This window comes from Geotrypetes seraphini, chromosome 1 (genome assembly GCF_902459505.1).
Source record: "Geotrypetes seraphini chromosome 1, aGeoSer1.1, whole genome shotgun sequence".
Taxonomy (NCBI): domain Eukaryota; kingdom Metazoa; phylum Chordata; class Amphibia; order Gymnophiona; family Dermophiidae; genus Geotrypetes; species Geotrypetes seraphini.
In genome coordinates, this window is record NC_047084.1 from 242,896,106 (window position 1) to 242,917,011 (window position 20,906).

At 46.8% G+C, this 20,906-nt stretch overlaps 1 protein-coding gene across 6 annotated transcripts in view; it reads right to left on the reverse strand.

Annotated features, from left to right (window-relative positions):
- Positions 1-20,483, reverse strand: part of PACRGL (parkin coregulated like) — a 61,908-nt gene extending 41,425 nt beyond the window's left edge. Inside the window, exons 1-3 of one of the 6 annotated variants that reach the window (XM_033948615.1) lie at positions 20,333-20,483; positions 17,865-18,033; positions 4,150-4,217 (exon numbers count right to left, since the gene is read on the reverse strand). In XM_033948615.1, coding sequence (XP_033804506.1) covers positions 4,150-4,217; positions 17,865-18,017 — 221 coding nt within the window. In that variant the 5' untranslated portion in view covers positions 18,018-18,033; positions 20,333-20,483. The other 5 variants (XM_033948649.1, XM_033948605.1, XM_033948640.1 and 2 more) reach the window with 5 other exon arrangements.
- Between the last annotated feature and the right edge of the window lie 423 nt (positions 20,484-20,906).

Here is a 20,906-nt window from a genome sequence, read left to right on the forward strand (position 1 = left end):
GGGCGGGCAGAGTCTGAACCACTCCCAGACTAGAAACTAGTGCAGGTCACGAAGGGCCAGGACCAGACGCAGATGGGAGGATGGGAATGCCCAACCGACAGAAGCGAGGCTATACTCCCGGTGCGTAGACACGGAGACACCCCTCCCGAAGGGAGGGGAGGAATCCCCAGAAGGAGAGCAGCCCGGAGGCTATGCGGGAATAGTCAAAAAGACAGCCAGGAGTCGCCGAAGCCGGCGGCTGGACCATAACCCGGCGCTGCTGCAGCTATTGCGGCTGCTGCGAAGGAGGCCGAGATAACACAAGAAAGGTATCCGGAGGGCACCTCCGGAGAAGGAGTTCAAACCACCAAGGCAGACGGGATGCAGCTGAAGGCGTCCCGATAGGCGAAGGACCGGTCGCGTTCTGAGAGGCGGTTAGTGGCCACCGCAAGAGAGGCCTCAAGAAGCGCAGAACTCACGCAAGTAAAAGTGGCGAAACGATCCTGGAGGTTCGGATCCTCAGCCACACTCTGCGCCAAGCGAGAGGACGCATGGCAGGAGCAATAGAGCCGGAGCGAGGCGAGAGTCTCCTCCAGGAAACCAAAATCCATACTACAAGATTCCGTCACGGTTGCCCGGAATGAACCGAAGAGAAAGCGGGGAACCCTTTCGAACAGGAGCCGAAGACGCCGAGGCACAGAGCCCCAGACGACGTCGAGGCACTAAGCCCCCGTCGATAACGGGGCGCAAACCCGCAGTCGACGCCGAGGCCCAAAGCCTCAGCCGCTGCCGAGGTATAAAGCCCCCAGCGACGTTGCGGCACCAAGCCACAGTCGACATCGAGACACAAGGCCACAGCCAACCAAAGGGCACAAAGCCCCAAGCGACGTCAAGTCAAAAGCTCCAGTCGACGGCGAGACACGAAGCCTCGGCAACGACGAGGCACAGAGCTCCAGCCGACAATGAGGCCCCCAGCCTCAGTCGACGTCGAGGCACAAGCCTCAGGCGACGTCGAAGCACAAGCGTCAAGTGACGCGGAGCACACAGCCGCAGCCGACGTCGAAGGTACAAAGCATCCGTCGACGTCGAGACACCCAGCCTCAGTCGACATCGAGACACCAAGCCCCAGTCGACATCGAGGCAGAAAGTCGAAGCACAAAGCCTTAGACGACGTCAAGGCACCAAGCCGCATCCTACGTCGAGGCACAAGGCCTCAAGCAGCAGTGAGGCACCAAGCCACAGTCGACGTCAAGGCACCAAGCCGCAGTCGACGTCGAGGTACAAAGCCTCAAACGAGGTCGAGGCACAAAGCCTCAATCGACGTCGAGGCACAAAGTCTCAATCGACGTCGAGGCACAAAGCCGGAGTCGACGTCGAGGCACAAAGCCGGAGTCGACGTCGAGGCACCAAACCCCAGTCGAGGTCGAGGCACGAAGCCCCAGTCGACGTCGAGGCACGAAGCCCCAGTCGACGTCGAGGCACGAAGCCCCAGTCAACGTCAAGGCACGAAGCTCCAGTCGACGTCGAGGCACATCGAGGTTCAGAAGTCGGCACCGTACCAATGAAACTGGTAATAAAGGTGCAGCAGTGCGCTCCATAAAGGGCAACCTCGAGATGAGTATTCCCATGAAAGGAGGCATGCTTCGAAGGTTTCGTAGAGGCGGGCACGACTGCACTCGATGCCTGGAATGCCTGAGACTCAGCCGGTGGCATTACCGAGGTAACGCAGCTAGAAGAACAGAAAGAAAGAAAGAAGACTTACCGGGGATCGAAGCTACTCAGTCCGATTTCAACGAAGGAAAAAGGGTCCCGGCCATCCTTCTCACACGAGGTGAGCCAAGAGAGAGGCCAGGGAAGAAGAAAATACAGCTGCAGTCAAATGAGGCCTAACCGCATGGCTGAGGCCCAAGAAGGGCCTGCCGGTGGAACCAGCAGAAACACAATAAAAAGTTCTTTTTTTGAAACAAAGAAATACACGATCAATCAACAACCGCACAGCGACTCCCTAACAAAATAAAGAAGCCGCGGTGCTAGAAAGGCACTTAGAAGAACGCAGAGAAGAGAGACAGGGCTTTCTGGCTCCGCGGAAAACTAAGAACTGAAGACCATGAGGAGGGGATGCGCCCTCTAGTGGATCAGGAAGGCACACACATGCGTGGTGCAGCACTAGCAAACTTGAAATCTTCAATCAAGTTTGCTTGAAAAGCTGTCCGCATCGGGGCTCCGTGGATGACGTCACCCACATGTGAGAATATGCTGCCTGCTTGTCCTGGGATAAATATGAGTACCATCCATGCTCCATCTGTGTACACCTACCTATAAAATAGATGCTATTTAAGATATGCACATATTTACTAACTCAAACTTATGCAAAATTTTGGAACAAATACCATTATTCTAATGATTTATGCATTAATTTACATGTAAATTTTAGCACATACTTTACAGATTTATTTCCAATGCGACCATTGGATTATCCGATTAATAAAATGGAGGTTTGCTATATACATAGCAACATAGTAAATGACAGCAAATAAAGACCTGAATGGTCCATCCAGCCTGCTCAAGTCATATGCATTATACATTCATTATTAAATTGTCTTTTTTTTCTTTAACATTTCTGAGCCATGGACCTTAAAAGTCACCACTACTGTCTTTAGATTCCCACTACCAAATTTGCCATAGAAGCTCACTCCAGCATATCCTAACCATCCTGTCATTTGCAGGATATAGACCATAAAGTCTGCCCAGCACTGTCCTCAAGTTCCAAATCACTGGAGCTTCCATTAAAGCCCTCCACATCCCATCCTAAACCAAATCGTCATATACAGGTCACAGACTGTGCAAGACTGCCCAGTACTGGCCTTAGTTTCTTTTATACAATTTATTTTCTAATTAGAGATTCTCTGTGTTCATCCCTTGCATTTTTGCATTCCAAAACAGTTATCTCTACCATCTCCCTCGGGAGGCCATTCAGGCATCCACCACCCGTGAAAAAGAATTTCCTAACATTATTCTTTTACCACCCCGCAATTTCAATTCATGCCCTCTAGTTTTATTATTTTCCATTCTGTGGAAAAGATGTTTCTATATTAAGAGGTGGTCAAGCCTTCATACCTACAGTGGTCATCTGATCAATTTGGCTATCTTTTTGGCTATTATTCGTTATTGACAAAGTCTAGCCCCAAACGTCCAATGTTTGCCCTGGATGTTTCCTGCAATGTTCCATTATTGCAGAAAAACATCCAAATCATAATTCCTGACCAGAATATACCCAAACATGCCCTCTTGAGGCTTAGACACACTGCAGCCAACCAGAATAGAAAACTGTCAAAAAAATGTGTTTCAAAAATAGCAATTTGAACATTTTAGCAACAAAATATCCAAATGCCACTTTATGCCATATTTGGGATGTTTATCTCTTTTGAAAATAAACCCCACAGTCTAAAAGGATGACAGATTTATAGTTAAGCTACTGAAATTTGTAACTTGGGAGTTCTTTTAGGTCTTGTATACCTTATTCCTTTCTAACTGCTGCTGAGTTTTATCAAGAAGATATAGGGAGCCATGGGCACCTGGCTAGATTGGGGGAGAGGGCTGGGCTTGTAGTGGAGCATCAGCAGGACAGCACCAGGTGTTTTCTGGCATCAAATTCCAATAATTCTTTCTGTTAAGATTGTGCGACATGCTTTAGTCTGATAATAGTTTACAGAATCATTCCAATCGAGCTAGGTTTAAGTGTTCTTAGAAGCCCGGAAAATACTCAATCAAGGACTAAATATAAGAATTATTTTCCTGAAAGAAATTGGCTGCAATCTAATCTAACTGCATTCTCATCAACTGTCCAATAGGTTTCAAAAATCAACAACATTAAATCAAATGCAAAATGAATAGTTTTAGAGGGAAAAAAAGGCATATTGATGGACACAGCAATATAGGAAAATATGCTAATCTGCACATTCAAATAATGGTATCTAGGTGTTGGGAAGTCACAGCTACAAGACAGAGTACAAATATAATGATTTTTAATATTCCCCTGGTTTACTTTGTAGACTGTACAGAATTCACTGACCCATAAACATTTTTACTATGACCTTTTAATCTAACCTACTGTGCTACAAGACCCAAAACTCTTGTGTAAAAAGATTTTTACTTTAAATATCCAATTACCTGCAAGGAATACCTCCTTTGGCATATATTGCTGCAAATGCAGAAGGAGCTTTAGGGTGATCTCCAAACTAAAAAAAAAAGCACATAAACATCAAAATCAAAATGAAGAGAAAGTCTAGATTTTTCCATTTTTTAAAGAATTGTTTGAGATGAAACTTGAGCAAACATTTGAAAAGCAAGTTCACATTAAAGAATCTGACAAATTTTTGAGATTTCCTGACAGGAATTTTATTTACATACATACATACATTTCTATACCACATGATTCAAAGCCACTCTATGTAGTGTACAAAACAGGGTTGTGGAGTAAAAATGTATCAACTCCAACTTGAAAATAAAAACTTAAAATATATGATAAATTTATCATTTTATACTTAGATTATATATATATTATCCAGAAGAGGATGTTCAACTCCACCTACAAGTTCCTAGGATCACATATCTGGAACAGTCTATCTGCCTATCTACTATGACTACCTACACATTGCCTGTTCAGGAAAAGACTGAAAACATATCTCTTCCCCAGTAGACAACTTTTTCCCAGCCCTCTTCATCTCACAGATTGCTATCACTTAAACTAATCTGGCACTATTAATCTCGCTTCTCACTTTATCACAAATGTAACCCATCTTGCTGTAAATTGCAATGATTCACTGTTGAAAATTGCAGGATATAAGAAGTTGCATTGGATTGGATTGTTCCCTCGGCTGCAAGTTCCTAATTCTATGTGGGGAATTTTAACAGCAGTCTTATCAGGTAGCAGAAACTGGATGGAGAGGGAAGGTTCGTTTATACACAGAGGGTGTCTTATATTATTAATTTAAAAGGGGTATGAAGTTCATAAATGCTTGTTTGGTCTACTCTCCCTCCATGCCTAGCTTGCTTCTCTGCTGCCACCCCAAATTTTTCTATCTAGAAATGTTACTGTCCTGTCAACCTGTCTGTCAGAAGGCAATTCAGCATTTTGAATACCAAGATTAAGGGCTCCTTTTATGAAGGTGCGCTAGGGTTTTTAGCGCACGCACAAAATTACCACACTATAGCGCACGGTAGCCAAAAATCTACCCGCCTCCTGAAAAGGAGGCGGTAGTGGCTAGCGCTCGGGAATTTAATGTGTGCTATTGCGTACGTTAAGGCCCTAGCGCACCTTTGTAAAAGGAGCCCTAAGAATCTTGCAGTGGATGCACAATTTAACATGTAGCCAATGAAACCAGCTCAAAGGCAGAGAAATGGTCCAAATTTTTAAGCTGTTTAATTAATTTTGCTGTCAAATTCTGGAGAGTTCCATAAAAACAGCTACTGTATAACTATCAAACTTTGCATTATTAGTGCACTCAAAACCAGTACCAGATTTTGCAGAGAGATACAGCAATAACCGATAGAAATGTCACAGAACCAAGAAGACGCCTACACCACTCAAGATATTATCCCTCAACTGCAAACTCAAATTTAAACAAACCCCAAACTCATGCCAATGCCTCTTAACAGTCAACTCAAATCCATTCCCCAGTAAGGGGGAGGGGGGGACCACAAAACTTCCTCACCTGGTCAGATAGCCATGACAACTCAGTCCTTGCAACATTCAGTTTCAACCACAAAGTAAAACCAATAGCATAACATAACCCATTTGCTCCCACAAAACTAAGTCCATCAGGTCAAAATCATGAGGCACTGGAATCAGCACCTGCAAAATCAGCATTATACAAAAAGTAAAGGCAGCCCAGCCTTACATATGGCTAAACAGACTGCAAGGCTGAGCAAACAAAGACAAAATCAATCCCTAAGGCACACACTAAACAAAGCGTCAAGCTCAAGGCAACATATTCTTTACTATCACCATGTGAATTCTGCCTCACAAATAGAATTAAACCTGCAATAGCCCATCAACAATACCATCTTAGGGAGATACTACATTAAGAACCCCTAGCTTGAAGTGTCCAATACTCTACTTCTTGGTATCCAGTATTTGATATATATAATCCAATATGGCCGCTAATAATGTGTCATTGCTATGAAGGTGGCAAGCCCAGCTTTCTTATACTCTAGCCTACTGACTGGTCTCTAGAAAATTCAACAGTGGATGAACCCTGACTTTTCAGTAATCTTACCAAGAAACAGAAGGTTAGAGATAGACCATTAAATCTCAACCTGAGATGGGACTAATGATTGGCTCTTTAAAATGGGCATCAGAAGGGCCATCTTCAATAGAGATAGGAAAACCTTGTTCCACAGCAATCTGTTTACCACATCACCAGGTGCAATTATGCAAGTCCTGATTTCCTAACCAGACCAGCAAAGATGCACAGAAGTTCAGTGCACACTTACCCCCTCTTTTACTAAGGTGCGCTATGCTCTTTAGCGCGCGTTAAATATTAGTACCCACTAAACCCTAATGCGTGCATATTATCCTATGGATTCGTTAGCGCATGTGTTGATTTTGCGTCCTAAAACGCTTAGTGCACCTTAGTAAAAGAGGGCCTTAGATCCATATGGCCAAATTGGGAAACAATTTATCCATCCAAACACTCTTGTTCTGTCAACAGGAGGCAATGGACCATCCAAACAACCAGCCGCTCCTCAACATTCTCTGCAACCTCTTCCATGAAACTGGAAATCTCAGACTCAATCTGAAAACTCTGTACAATCTGTCAAGTAGGCATTTGGTCTGATCGTCAAGAAACCAAAGAACATACAGCACAGTTACTTACCATAACAGGTGTTATCCAGGGACAGCAGGCAGATATTCTCACATGTGGGTGACGTCATCCACGGAGCCCCGATGCGGACAGCTTTTCAAGCAAACTTGATTGAAGATTTCAAGTTTGCTAGTGCTGCACCACGCATGTATGTGCCTTCCTGATCCACTAGAGGGCGCATCCCCTCCTCATGGTCTTCAGTTTAGATAGCTAGCAAAGAAGCCAACCTTGGGGAGGCGGGCGGGTTGTGAGAATATCTGCCTGCTGTCCCTGGATAACACCTGTTACGGTAAGTAACTGTGCTTTATCCCAGGACAAGCAGGCAGCATATTCTCACATGTGGGTGACCTCCAAGCTAACCAAAAAGGGACGGAGGGAAGTTGGCAATTCAAGAAAACAGATTACACAAAACCGACTGGCCAAACCGGTCGTCGCTCCTGGACAGAGTATCCAGACAGTAGTGGGAGGTGAAAGAATGAACCGAAGACCAAGTGGCAGCCTTGCAAATCTCCTCGATAGGCGTTGACCTGAGGAAAGCTACAGAAGCCGCCATCGCTCGGACTCTATGTCCCGGGACTCGACCATGCAGCGCGACACCAGCCTGAGCATAGCAAAAAGAAATACCAGCAGCCAACCAGTTGGATGAGGTGCGCTGGGAAACTGGGCTTCCCACCCGCGTAGGGCCGAAGGACAAAAACAATTGAGGAACCGTCCGATGAGACTGAGTGCGTTGAAGATAAAAAGCCAACGCCCTCTTACAGTCAATCGTATGAAGCGCCACCACGCCAGGATGAGAGTGGGGCTTCGGAAAAAAGACCGGAAGAGCAATGGAACGATTGAGATGAAAGTCCGAACCCTTCTTTGGCAAGAACTTGGAATGAGTACGCAGGACCACTGTGTCCTGACAAAAAACAGCAGAAGACGGGTCCGCAACCAGAGGTTGCAGCTCACGGACTCTACGAACAGACGTGAGACCAACCAGGAATACCACCCGCCAGGTGAAACAGATCAAAAGAGCGCTATCAATGGGTTCAAACGGAGGTTTCACCAATTGAGCCAGGACCACCCTAAGATCCCAAACCACCGGAGGGGGCTTGAGCGGAGGATGAACCTTGAAGAGACCCTTCAGAAAGCGGGAAACCGTCGGATGGACGGAGAGCAGCTTCCCATTCAGCGGCCGAAGAAAGGCAGCAATTGCACAAAGGTGGACTCGGATAGATGTCGATTTGAGACCAGACCAAGACAAGTGGAACAGATAATCCAGCACTGAAGGCAAGGAGGCAGAGAGTGGATCCATGCAGTGCTCAGCACACCACGCAGCAAAGCAGGAGCATTTCTGGGAAAAGCATTGCCGAATGGAGCCCATACGAGAAGCCTCGAGAATATCCTCACCGACTGAGAGAAACAGAAGGAGGGAGGCACGTTGTGAGGAACCAAGCTGATAAGTGTAGAGACTGCAGATTGGGAGGCAACAGAAACCTCAACACTGAGACAGCAGAGAAGGGAACATAGGTAGAAGCAGAGGCTCCCTGACACGCTGAAGGAGCAGGGAGAACCATAGCTGTCAGGGCCACAGAGGAGCCAGCAAGAACATGGTGGCGCAGCCCGACAGGAGGTGCATCAAAGATCTGAGAATCAGAGTAAAGGGAGGGAACGCATAGAGGGACCTGCCCATATAATCGAGAAGGAAAGCCTCCACATCGATGCGAACCCGGGAGAACATCCTCGAGCAATATCGAAGCAACCAGTGAGTGAGGGGCGAAGCGAACAGAACTACCTGTGGGGTTCCCCACCGAACAACCACATGCCGCAGAGTCTGAGAATGGAGCGACTATTCATACGGCCGAAAAGGGTGACTCAACGTGTCCACCAGACAATGCTACTCGCCCCAGAAATACACCGCCTGAAGAAAGAAGTAGTGGTGTAACGCCCCCTGCCAATGACGAAGGGCTTCCCTGCAAAGTAACAGGGAACCTGTATACCCTGGCTTGGTCACAGTACATCGCCACCGGGATGTCGGGACGCACCAGGGCCCCGCAATCTTGCAACCAAGAACGAAAATCCACCACGCATTATAAACGGCCCGGAGCTCCAGCAGATTGATGTGGCTGCGACGGTCCGCACCCGACCAAAGACCCTGAGTCCGAAGGCCGTCGAGGTGCACCCCTAAGCCTATGCCGAGGAGTCCATCGGCAGAACCTTCTGATGCGGGGATACGAAGAGGTGGCCCACCAACGAAACAAGCGTGTCAAGGAGGGAGGCACCACAATGTGCTGGGAAGCGGGATCCCGATCCTGCCATCACTGAGATGCTCGGGTCCAGCGGGGAACACGAAGATGAAACCAGGCGAACATCGGGACATGAACCTTGGAGACCCATGATCCCAAAAGGATCAGCATCAGCTCGGCCGAGGCCGAAGACCGCTGAGACACCACCTGACTCAAGCGCAGACAGGCGGCCTGCCGAGGCAGAGGCAGAAAAAACCGGAGGCGGACCGAGGACAGAGGGGCCACCATCCGGCATAACCAAACAAGGGCCTCTCCCTGAGGCCGAGACAAGAAGGAGCGCAGACAAACTGGGTCCAGGTCCGCTCCGACAGACTCCCGAGACTGGGGCGGGCAGAGTCTGAACCACTCCCGGACTAGAAACTAGTGCAGGTCACGAAGGGCCAGGACCAGACACAGATGGGAGGATGGGAATGCCCAACCGACAGAAGCGAGGCTATACTCCCAGTGCGTAGACACGGAGACACCTCTCCCAAAGGGAGGGGAGGAATCCCCAGAAGGAGAGCAGCCCGGAGGCTATGCGAGAATAGTCAAAAAGACGGCCAGGAGTCGCCAAAGCCGGCGGCTGGACCATAACCCGGCGCTGCTGCAGCTATTGCGGCTGCTGCGAAGGAGGCCGAGATAACACAAGAAAGGTATCCGGAGGGCACCTCCAGAGAAGGAGTTCAAACCACCAAGGCAGACGGGATGCAGCTGAAGGCGTCCCGTTAGGCGAAGGACCGGTCGCGTTCTGAGAGGCGGTTAGTGGCCACCGCAAGAGAGGCCTCAAGAAGCGCAGAACTCACGCAAGTAAAAGTGGCGAGACGATCCTGGAGGTTTGGATCCTCAGCCACACTCTGCGCCAAGCGAGAGGACGCATGGCAGGAGCAATAGAGCCGGAGCGGGGAGAGAGTCTCCTCCAGGAAACCAAAATCCGTACTACAAGATTCCGTCACGGTTGCCCGGAATGAACCGAAGAGAAAGCGGGGAACCCTTTCGAACAGGAGCCCCCGAGGCACAGAGCCCCAGGCACAGAGCCCCAGACGACGTCGAGGCACTAAGCCCCCATCGATAACGGGGCGCAAACCCGCAATCGACGCCGAGGCCCAAAGCCTCAGCCGCTGCGGAGATATAAAGCCCCCAGTGACGTTGCGGCCCCAAGCCACAGTCGACATCGAGACACAAGGCCACAGCCAAACAAAGGGCACAAAGCCCCAAGCGACGTCAAGTCACAAAGTTCCAGTTGACGGCGAGGCACGAGCTCCAGCCGACAATGAGGCCCCCAGCCCCAGTCGACGTCGAGGCACAAAAACCCCAGTCGAGGTCGAGGCACAAAGCCTGAGACGAGGTCGAGGCACGAAGCCCCAGTCGACGTCGAGGCACCCAGCCCCAGTCGACGTCGAGGCACGAAGCCCCAGTCGACGTCGAGGCACGAAGCCCCAGTCGACGTCGAGACACCAAGCCCCAGTCGACGTCGAGACACCCAGCCCCAGTCGACGTCGAGGCACCCAGCCCCAGTCGACGTCGAGGCACGAAGCCCCAGTCGACGTCGAGGCACGAAGCCCCAGTCGACGTCGAGGCGCCAAGCCCCAGTCGACGTCGAGGCGCCAAGCCCCAGTCGACGTCGAGGCACGAAGCCTCAGTCGACGTCGAGGCACGAAGCCTCGGTCGCGAGGCACGAAGCCTCAGTCGACGTCGAGGCACGAAGCCTCAGTCGACGTCGAGGCACCAAGCCCCAGTCGACGTCGAGGCACAAAGCCTCAGTCGACGTCGAGGCACGAAGCTTCGGTCGACGTCGAGGCACGAAGCCTCGGTCGACGTCGAGGCACGAAGCCTCAGTCGACGTCGAGGCACGAAGCCTCAGTCGACGTCGAGGCACGAAGCCTCAGTCGACGTCGAGGCACGAAGCCTCAGTCGACGTCGAGGCACGAAGCCTCAGTCGACGTCGAGGCACGAAGCCTCAGTCGACGTCGAGGCACGAAGCCTCAGTCGACGTCGAGGCACGAAGCCTCAGTCGACGTCGAGGCACGAAGCTCCAGTCAACGTCGAGGCACGAAGCTCCAGTCAACGTCGAGGCACATCGAGGTTCAGAAGTCGGCACCGTACCAATGAAACTGGTAATAAAGGTGCAGCAGTGCACTCCATAAAGGGCAACCTCGAGATGAGTATTCCCATGAAAGGAGGCACGCTCCGAAGGTCTCGCAGAGGCGGGCACGACTGCACACGATGCCTGGAATGCCTGAGACTCAGCCGGTGGCATTACCGAGGTAACGCAGCTAGAAGAACAGAAAGAAAGAAGACTTACCGGGGATCGAAGCTACTCAGTCCGATTCCAACGAAGGAAAAAGGGTCCCGGCCATCCTGCTCACACGAAGGGAGCCCAGAAAGAGGCCAGGGAAGAAGAAAATACAGCTGCAGCCAAATGAGACCTAGCCGCATGGCTGAGGCCCAAGAAGGGCCTGCCGGTGGAACCAATAAAAAGTCCTTTTTTTTTTTAAACAAAGGAATACACGATCAATCAACAATCGCACAGCGACTCCCTAACAAAATAAAGAAGCCGTGGTGCTAGAAAGGCACTTAGAAGAACGCAGAGAAGAGAGACAGGGCTTTCTGGCTCCGCGGAAAACTAAGAACTGAAGACCATGAGGAGGGGATGCGCCCTCTAGTGGATCAGGAAGGCACACACATGCGTGGTGCAGCACTAGCAAACTTGAAATCTTCAATCATGTTTGCTTGAAAAGCTGTCCGCATCGGGGCTCCGTGGATGACGTCACCCACATGTGAGAATATGCTGCCTGCTTGTCCTGGGATAATACCACATACAATGCATTTGAGATCTTCAAAAAGGACTGAATCTAGATATTCAAACACTCCTTTTTAACCTCTATCAAGTTCTGTAGGCCAAAGTCAGACTTCTCCAAACATGAAGCTTTCGAACGCCATCTACTGCTTTTCCAGTTCAGCCATGATAACATGGAACAGAGGAACAGACCTGTGATTATCATCCGGCACCTTCATATATTGCATACCTCTCTCTAATCAATTCCTCCACTGAATTATCAACTCTCTGACCCCCCCCCCCCAACCAGAGTAGCAAATACCCAACTACCTCCTTCTCTATTACCGCCTGAACCCTTCTCAACTCGCACCACTCAACTAGGCAATACTTTTCCACCCGGACACCTACCTGATAAGACCGTACCACTGTCTCACAGAAAAATAAGTCAATTCAAACTTCCTAGTCTGACGTGTAAAAACCACATTCAACATTTGTTTTCCCATGTGCTTTACCTCTTCTACCCTGCTGCATGAAGTTCAGATCAAATATACCCAACCCCAAAGATTGCAAAGGCTTGCCAAAATGGGCATTAAAATTTCCAAGCAAAACAGCCTATTGAGCTCCACCATTACCTCCCCAATTACTGCAGCAAATACATCATATCTGTACCACAGATGTATCTAACACTCTATAAAAAATAAAATACCCAATTTCTCCTGCATGATGTACCTCAACCCACCCCAGTCAATCCTGACAAAAGGACCAGCACATAATGATTTCTTAAAAAGAAACCTACCTACCTACCTACCTCCCCCTCCACACACACTCTGAGAAAAGCTGACTCTCAAGTACAATCGCCGCCGCCCCCTCCCCCCAGCAATGCTAAAAGAACTGAAGAGTGAAGAAACATCCACCTGCATGTGGAAAATTAATTCTGGGTGGGGAATGTTCAGGAGCCTATTTGGTTTTTACAATGACATTAATACAAGCTTCTTTTGGAACAACATACATTTTATTATTTAACTAGTTGTTTAGCCCGTTACATTAACGGGAGCTAGCAGCCCTTCTCCCTTACTTTTACCTCATCCCTGTCCAGCAGCACCCCCACCCATTCCCTGCTCCCCCTATATAGCAGTAGTCCTTCTCCTTTTATCTCCCCCTGTTCAGCATCACCCCCCCCCCCATTTCCCGCTCCCCATATCCAGCAGTAGCTCTTCTCCTTTACTTCCTGCTCCCCCCCCCTGTCCAGCAGTAGCCCTTCTCCCTTACTTGTATGTTCCCCACTGTCCATTAGGAACCCTTCTCCCTTATCTGTAAACCATGCAGCCTTACATTTTAGAAGTCCCCAACCCCATTCTGCCCAGCTCCCTTGTCAAATTTCAAAACTGCAGTCAGTGGCTGCTCCTCACCCGATCCCCGCTTACAGCGGCCCCACACTTGCGGTCTGGTTGGCTCCCTTGCTGGAGCTTTTCACGGTGTTGTCTCCTCTTTTACTAAAACCTGCTTCCTACCTCCCCTTAAAGTAACGGTGCACACACGGAAAATTGTTATGGCAACCATAGAACGTGTCCCGAGGAAAATGTAGCACAGTTGGTTGCGCTGTGAAAGGAAAATAATAGCATTAAGGGATTAGGGAGCAAGGCAGAACTTAAAAGAGGAAAACCTTAGCAGAATTATTATTAAGTTTATACTTGCCGCTGCGGCTGCTCTCACGATCCCCGCCAGCGTCGGATCGTGAAAGGAGCCGCTGTTACAGGGACCGATTGCGGCGGCGGCAGCGGTGACGGCAAAGTTACTTTAAGGGGAGGTAGGAAGCAGGTTTTAGTAAAGAAGCACAAACAGGGAACGGCGGCGGCGAAGGGAGAGAGTACTATAGGGGCATGCGGCTCCTACCTGCGGGTCCGTACATCGCGGCGACGGCAATAATGGAGCAGCCACCGCTGCGTCTTTCAACAGGGTGCAGGCAGTTCAAGTTGGAGCTTTGGTCTGGCCTGCTCCCTGCTCGTCTTGCCATATTGTATTTTTTTAGTCGGAAGTCCGACACAGGCGGGGATCGTGAGAGGAGCCACCGCCGCGTCTTTCAACTAAAAAATACAATACAGCAGGGAGCAGGCCAGACTGAAAAACAGCAAGGAGCAGCAGAGAGCATGGCAAAGCGAAAAACAGAACCCTAAGCCGCGCGTGCGCACTCCTACCTGTCGCTACAGCTCACGGAAAAGCAGCGCACACTTAGGAACTGCGCATGCGCGGCCTAGCGTTTTATTATATTAGATTACTGTGTATGTGATATTTGCAGCATCAGTTACTAATAGCCACTTTGAGAAACAAAAGGTTTAATAAGTTTGTTTCTGTGTGTGATGATTACAACAAGCCAATTGACCTTTGAAATAACAGGGTTATCTAATGTTCTAAGCATGCTTTTTACCACCCCCTCCCCAATTTATATTTTTCTTTTCTTTTGATTTAAAATAACATTATATTCTAGAACAGGGGTTTTCAACACAGTCCTTAGGACACACCTTGCCAGTCAGGTTTTCAGGATAGTAAGTTAGGTGCCATTGAATCGTACTCAAGTCCTAGCAACTTAATGAATTACAGATCTAAAAAGAGATCGGTTTTGTGCTAGTCCAGCAAGGTCTCCCAGCATCATACTCATGGTTGTTTTCAACATGTCCAGCCATCTGATTGCAGGTCGCCCTCTTTGCCTTTGATCTTCTGGCAGCGTGACCAAAATAAGACAGTCATAACTTCATTTGGGCTTCGATACCCACAATAAATGTGCAAGATAGATTTGCATGCTCTTCCTCCATTCAACGCAGATAATGAATGACAGCAGATAAAGACCTGCATGGTCCATCCAGTCTGCCCAACAGTCACATTCATTATCAAGGCAATATTGAATCAACAATCTAGTAATTATTCATGCTACTTGCTAAGTTCCATTATAAGATGTCCCCCCCCCCCCACCAAGATAGGCAACACCTGTACTCAGATGATATGAACATGGTATTCTAAACAAATTATAGAAATATTGGGTAAGTATGAAATGGAATATATCCAAATTGCTAACGTACAAACTAAAACGCAAACAAATTGCAAAATTTATGAATATTCCAAATCAAAATAGTATGTCAATAAAATATGTGCACTAAAAATATAAATTTATTTAAAGATATCCCATATCATAGAGCTGGATAGAATCAGATCATAAGACCTCTTATAACCTGTATGTTATTTCAGGTCCCCATCCTGCGAGTTTGGCTTTAATCATCTACACACACCTCCATCCCTCCCTTAAGATGTGAACGAGTGAATGAACCACAACTTAATGTAATATGAAAAATTTACAATTTCATGGACATCTACTGCGCCTTTCAAAAAACTCTTTGTAGATATGATAAGTAGTATCACAAAATGTTGAGGGGACTTTAACAATTAGCAACACTTAGCCTATATGTCTGAGTATTATGTAATCTAACCAATTAGCAACACTTATCTTATTGTAACCTAGCAACATAGTAAATGACAGCAGATAAAGATCTGAATGGTCCATCCAGTCTGCCCATCAGTTATAACTATTAAAAAATACATGATTTAAATTATTGAAGTGATTTCCACCTTCAGCGCTGGAATTATAGTTGTAAATTCCCAAAGCTCTCCTTGAAATGAGCATTTCAGTCAATAGACCTTCCTCGGGGGAACTATTTCCACATTGCCAATCAGGGTAAATTTCCTATGCCATAAAGAGTGAAAACACTGATATCCAGAGACAGCAATAAAATCATGGAACTATAATTCCAGCGCTGAAGGTGGAAATCGTCTCAATAAGATAAGTGTTGCTAATTGGTTAGGTTACATAATACTCTTTGAAATATAGGTTAAGTATTGCTAATTGTTGGAAGTCCAATCAATATTTTGTTATACTATGTATCATATCTACAAATAATTTTTTGAATGGCACAGTAGATATCCATTAAATTATAAATTTTTCATATTACATTAAGCCGTGGTTTCATTCACACACTTGTTCACGTCTTAAGGGAGGGATAGAGGTGTGAATAGATGATTAAAGCCAAACTCACAGGATGGGGACCTGAAATAACATACAGCTCTATGATATACACCCCTCCTAGTCTTATATATTAACAAAGTGGGAAATCTTTAAATAAATTTATTTTTTCAGTGCACATATTTTTTTGACATACTATTTTGATTTGGAATAGTCATAAATTTTGCAATTCGTTTGCGTTTTAATTTGTACATTAGCAATTTGGATATGTTCCATTTCATACTTACCCAATATTTCTATAATTTGTTTGCATGTGATGGGTAGGATGTTTCATTTGAAAACCCCGTTTTCTAGTTTTTGATGAACATGGTATCCTAACATTCAGTCATTGGAGGCTTTCTGTTTTATTGTAAACCACACTGATGTCATTTCTGGTTTGTGTAGTAAAACATGTATCATTTTGGGTATCCTGAAAACCTAATATAACAACTGGGTAAAGGTACAAAAAGTATTGTCCCAAAATGAAGTGAATCCAACATAAAAAAAAAGGGGAACAAGAAACTATTTTTAATGCCTTTGAACCGAGAAGGTGCTCAGATTCCAAGGATGGAACGGAAATTCTCAAAGCAGGGGACAAGCCCCTATAGAGTCTATCACTGAACCAACCTCTAAAGTAAAAAGGTGATTAAAATAATATCCATTGTGACAGTTCTGTTAATTGAAATATAAGTTTCTGGTAGATTTTTTCTTTTTATAAATCTCAGTGCAATAAAGTGAACTTAACTTGAATATCCACGCAGCATGATCCAGCAGGGTTCTGACGCGTTTCGCCTGTGTGGCTGCTTCAGAGAACCTGCTTGTGCTGAATGAATGACATGCGGAAGTGGGGGGCGGAAGATGGGTGCCACTTTGAACTGAAAGATATAGCGGTATACAAGTGGATTTTTTATGTTATGGAAACATTTGGCTCGCTTAAGTGCTCGCAGCTAAAGTTAGGAGTGTAAAGTGGACTTAGGAAGAATTTAAATTGGAACTACATTCAGCACAAGCAGGTTCTCTGAAGCAGCCACACAGGCGAAACGCGTCAGAACCCTGCTGGATCATGCTGCGTGGATATTCAAGTTAAGTTCACTTTATTGCACTGAGACTTATAAAAAGAAAAAATCTACCAGAAACTTATATTTAAATTAACAGAACTGTCACAATGGATATTATTTTAATCACCTTTCTACTTTAGAGGTTGGTGCAGTGATAGACTCTGAGAAAGACTCTATAGAGGCTTGTCCCCTGCTTTGAGAATTTCCGTTCCATCCTTGGAGTCCCCCTTTTTTTGTATGTTGGTATCCTGAAAACCTGACAGAATGGGAGTGCCCAGAGGACTTGGTTGAGAACTCCCTGTTCTAGAGAATAAAACGTATAATTTCAAAAAATTTAGAGAATTTTCCCAAAAATTTTAAATGTAACTGATCAGATTTAAATTGTTGCCACAGCTGGTAGTTGGGGTGGGATAGGAGGAGTGGGTGGAAGTGGGGAGGGGGACGTTGTTCCTTGTTGTGTCATGTTCTTTGCTTGGAGTTTTGTTCATTGACAATTTAATAAAATGTTTCAACACTAAGGGCTTCTTTTACAAAGCCGCGCTAGCGGTTTAATGCGTGTAATAGCGCGCACTAGCCGCTACTGCCTCCTCTTGAGCAGGCGGTAGTTTTTAGGCCAGCGCGGGGGTTAGCACGTGATGAAAAGTCACGCGTGTTAACCCCGCTAGCACGGTTTAATAAAAGGAACCCTAAATTGTTGCCACAGGTACACATTTTCATCTAGAAGGGCTATTTGAGCAGCAACAAATCGTATAGGTCAATTTGTTCACCCATTTCAGCCTTTTTCAGATGAGAAACATGCATCCATGATAAGGGCAGGTGTAGATTCCCAATTCTTTCTGTAAAACTTCTTAATTAAAGAAGATTACAAACCGGATCAATCGTTTTTGGGTTCAGCCTATCACTGGGTCTTGTTCGGCTTCTCTGAATAGAATCCGATGAACCAGTTGAAGCTGAAGAAGGTGTGGGAGATGCTTTGCTTCTTCGTACCGCAGACTGAGGGTGCGCTTGGGAGCCTGATGACATTCTTGGACCATAGCTTCTGTGTAAAATAAGAAAAAAAAAGATTCACAGGAGTTTCTGTATATACCTAAAGAACATTCAGTTTACTGAACCAAAATCATGTTTTTCCGAGAAGTAAAACGGAAAAAACTATACGACGGCCTATTAGCCACTCAAGCTGCAAAAATAGATAACCAAATCTCCAACCTATTGATAACTACCCCAGACTACATGATGTTCAGAAAGGAAATAAAAACTATACTCTTAAAGAAATCCCTTAATAAAGCTTAATACCATGAATACCCCTTCTTACCTTCTCTTCCCTTCCCCAACCCCTGATCCTTCTTAGCCCTCTCTTGGAAACGATCTCTGATCTAACTTTGTAACCCTTCTTCCATAACTCTTTTTGTAATCCGCTTTGAACCGAAAGGTAATGGCGGAATAGAAATCTGTAATGTAATGTAATGAAATGTAATATGGTAAACGTTCTCAATTATTGCTAAGATTATCTGACTATAAGATTCCCAAACCTGGTTCTGGTGGCATCCCAGCCAATCAGATTTACAGGATATCCACAATGATTATGCAAATCTCTCTCATGAACATTCATTATGGATATACTAAAAACCTGACTGAATGAGAGGCCTCCAGGACCAGGTTTGGGAATCACAGTGGTATCCTGTATTCTACTCCAGTGCTTCTCAATCTGTAAAAATGCATGAGTAGATCTGCGGTAGTGCATATTCATTGTGGATATATGGAAAACTAGTTGCTGGGTATGCCCTGAGGAATGAGTTGAGAATGTTCTAATCTACCGAGATGGTTTCTTTTCTGGTACCCTTTGCTGACTGACCAAGTGGAGCTGGACACAGAAGACTCATGTGCATGAATCTACGTTACCACTTAATAACTTGGTCATGCCCCCCCCACCCCCACCCCCGGAAATAATGTACACACAAACTCCAGTCTTCTGTCCTCAGGAACATAACCCTGATTAGGGTTACCATAGTTTCTATCAGAGGGAATAGCTCAATCCAGTTCCGGTTTTACACCTTAGATCACAAAGGTAGGCCTAGGTCTTCCTCTAAGTCTGGGAAGGGGGGTTGGTAGTGTTTGCTCAGGGAGGGAGAAGGAATGCTACCTTTTCTTGTCAGGGGGCATAGGTGTGCTGACAGAAGGGGAAAGTCTCCCAGTTCAAAGGGGGTGGGGGGAGTGCTGACTGCAGTGAAAAGTCTCCCAATTTGGAGAGTGGGATAACTCTGCTGGTGGGGGTTGGGAGGGCAGCTGGCTGAAGGTAGTAGCAGAGGAGGGACACTACTGGGATGAAAGAAGGGGAGGTGGTAGGGATGCCTGACAGCACAGGGGATGGAAGGGGTGGAATGGTAGAATATAAACCCTCTGTTTATATATGAGTTACCATTTTCCCCCTAAAAAGCAGGACAAAAATGGTATCTTGCTTTATATTTGGATCAGTTTATATTTGAGTATACAGTATTTAGAGTGGTAGTACAGGCTTATGGTTGCCTTGCTGGTACTGGTGATAGGGGAGGGGGTGTAATTAGGTTTCTGTTATTATTGATATTTTAACTAATATTCAGACAGTTTATTGCAGACCAGTCCTGGGAAGTGGAAGGCTGCCTGCTGCCAACATCTCATTGAGCCAAAAATCTGCCAGATCAACTTGGCTATTAAGGCTGTGGCCCCATTCTAAAGCGTATATGACATTACCCATAACTCAATCAAGAGCCCCGCATGCTGAACCTACAATTTAGAAATTTTTGCCATGAACACCAAAACCGACCGTACCCTATCAAGCAAGGAAGGTCTGCAAGCATGAAAAGAGCATCCGGAGGAATCTAAAGAGCATTAACTCTTACTCCTGCTGAGGGATGCCCTACCCTTATGTAGACCCCAAAGCCGTCGTCACTCCCGACCCTTCTACAGGATAAACCTACCAAGACCAAAACCCTAGAAGCTCCTGTAACCTCAAGAGTACTTGATTGGATAGGAAATTAGATTGTAAGCTCTTCGGAGCATGGACCATGTATAAATGTCAAAATGTATAGCGCTGCGTACGCCTTTCAGCGCTATATAAGTGATAAGGTAGTAGTAGAAAGGCTGAATTAACCTAAATAAGCAAGCAAAATACACCAAATATCACCAGAGATTCCAAGAAACACGAGTACCGAGTACCACTAATCACAGGCACGGGGGGATTGGGGGACTCAACTCCCCGTTATGGTTCCTACTATCTCTTCCGGTCTCCCCAATCCAGCATGTTACCCCTCCTCCCCTCTTCCCGGCCGCGATACGAAAACTAAGCTCTCCCTCCGTCCTACCTTCCAACGCACGCCTTACTTCATTCGCCAACAGCCCCGTCGATTTCCAGCACCATCGCCCCGCCCCCTCACGCACTAATTCTCTCCCTCGGCTTACGCTCCGTTCTGCCGGAAACAGGAAGTTGCGTCGGGGAGCGGGGCGGGACGCCGAAGAGAAAAAACGTTCTGGGCTGTGGCGCGAGTAAAGTCAAAGGCAATTGGGAAAAGAAAATAGGATCCGGGTGCGGGGAGTTTGGAAATGAGGGGCTGGATCGGATTTTGGCCTTGAATGAGAGTTGCCGAGTGTCTGTTTCATCGCTAGGAGATGTTGATACTTTGCCCCTGTGTTAGGGTTGCCCAAGTAAGGGCGCAGGACCCGTTCTTGTTTGGGACCTTTAAACGGCAACATGAGCCGGAGAAGCGACCCCTAGACTCCTGCATTGCACTTCAAGTTTAGACACGCTGTGTATGGGGGACAGGGTAAAACGCGGACCTTAAAAACCATCTGCGGTTTGTAATTTCAGTTGATCTCAGACGGACCTGTCGTTGGACGTCTATCGCACGACCTTAAAAAGAATGCGGCAGTGGCATGGGG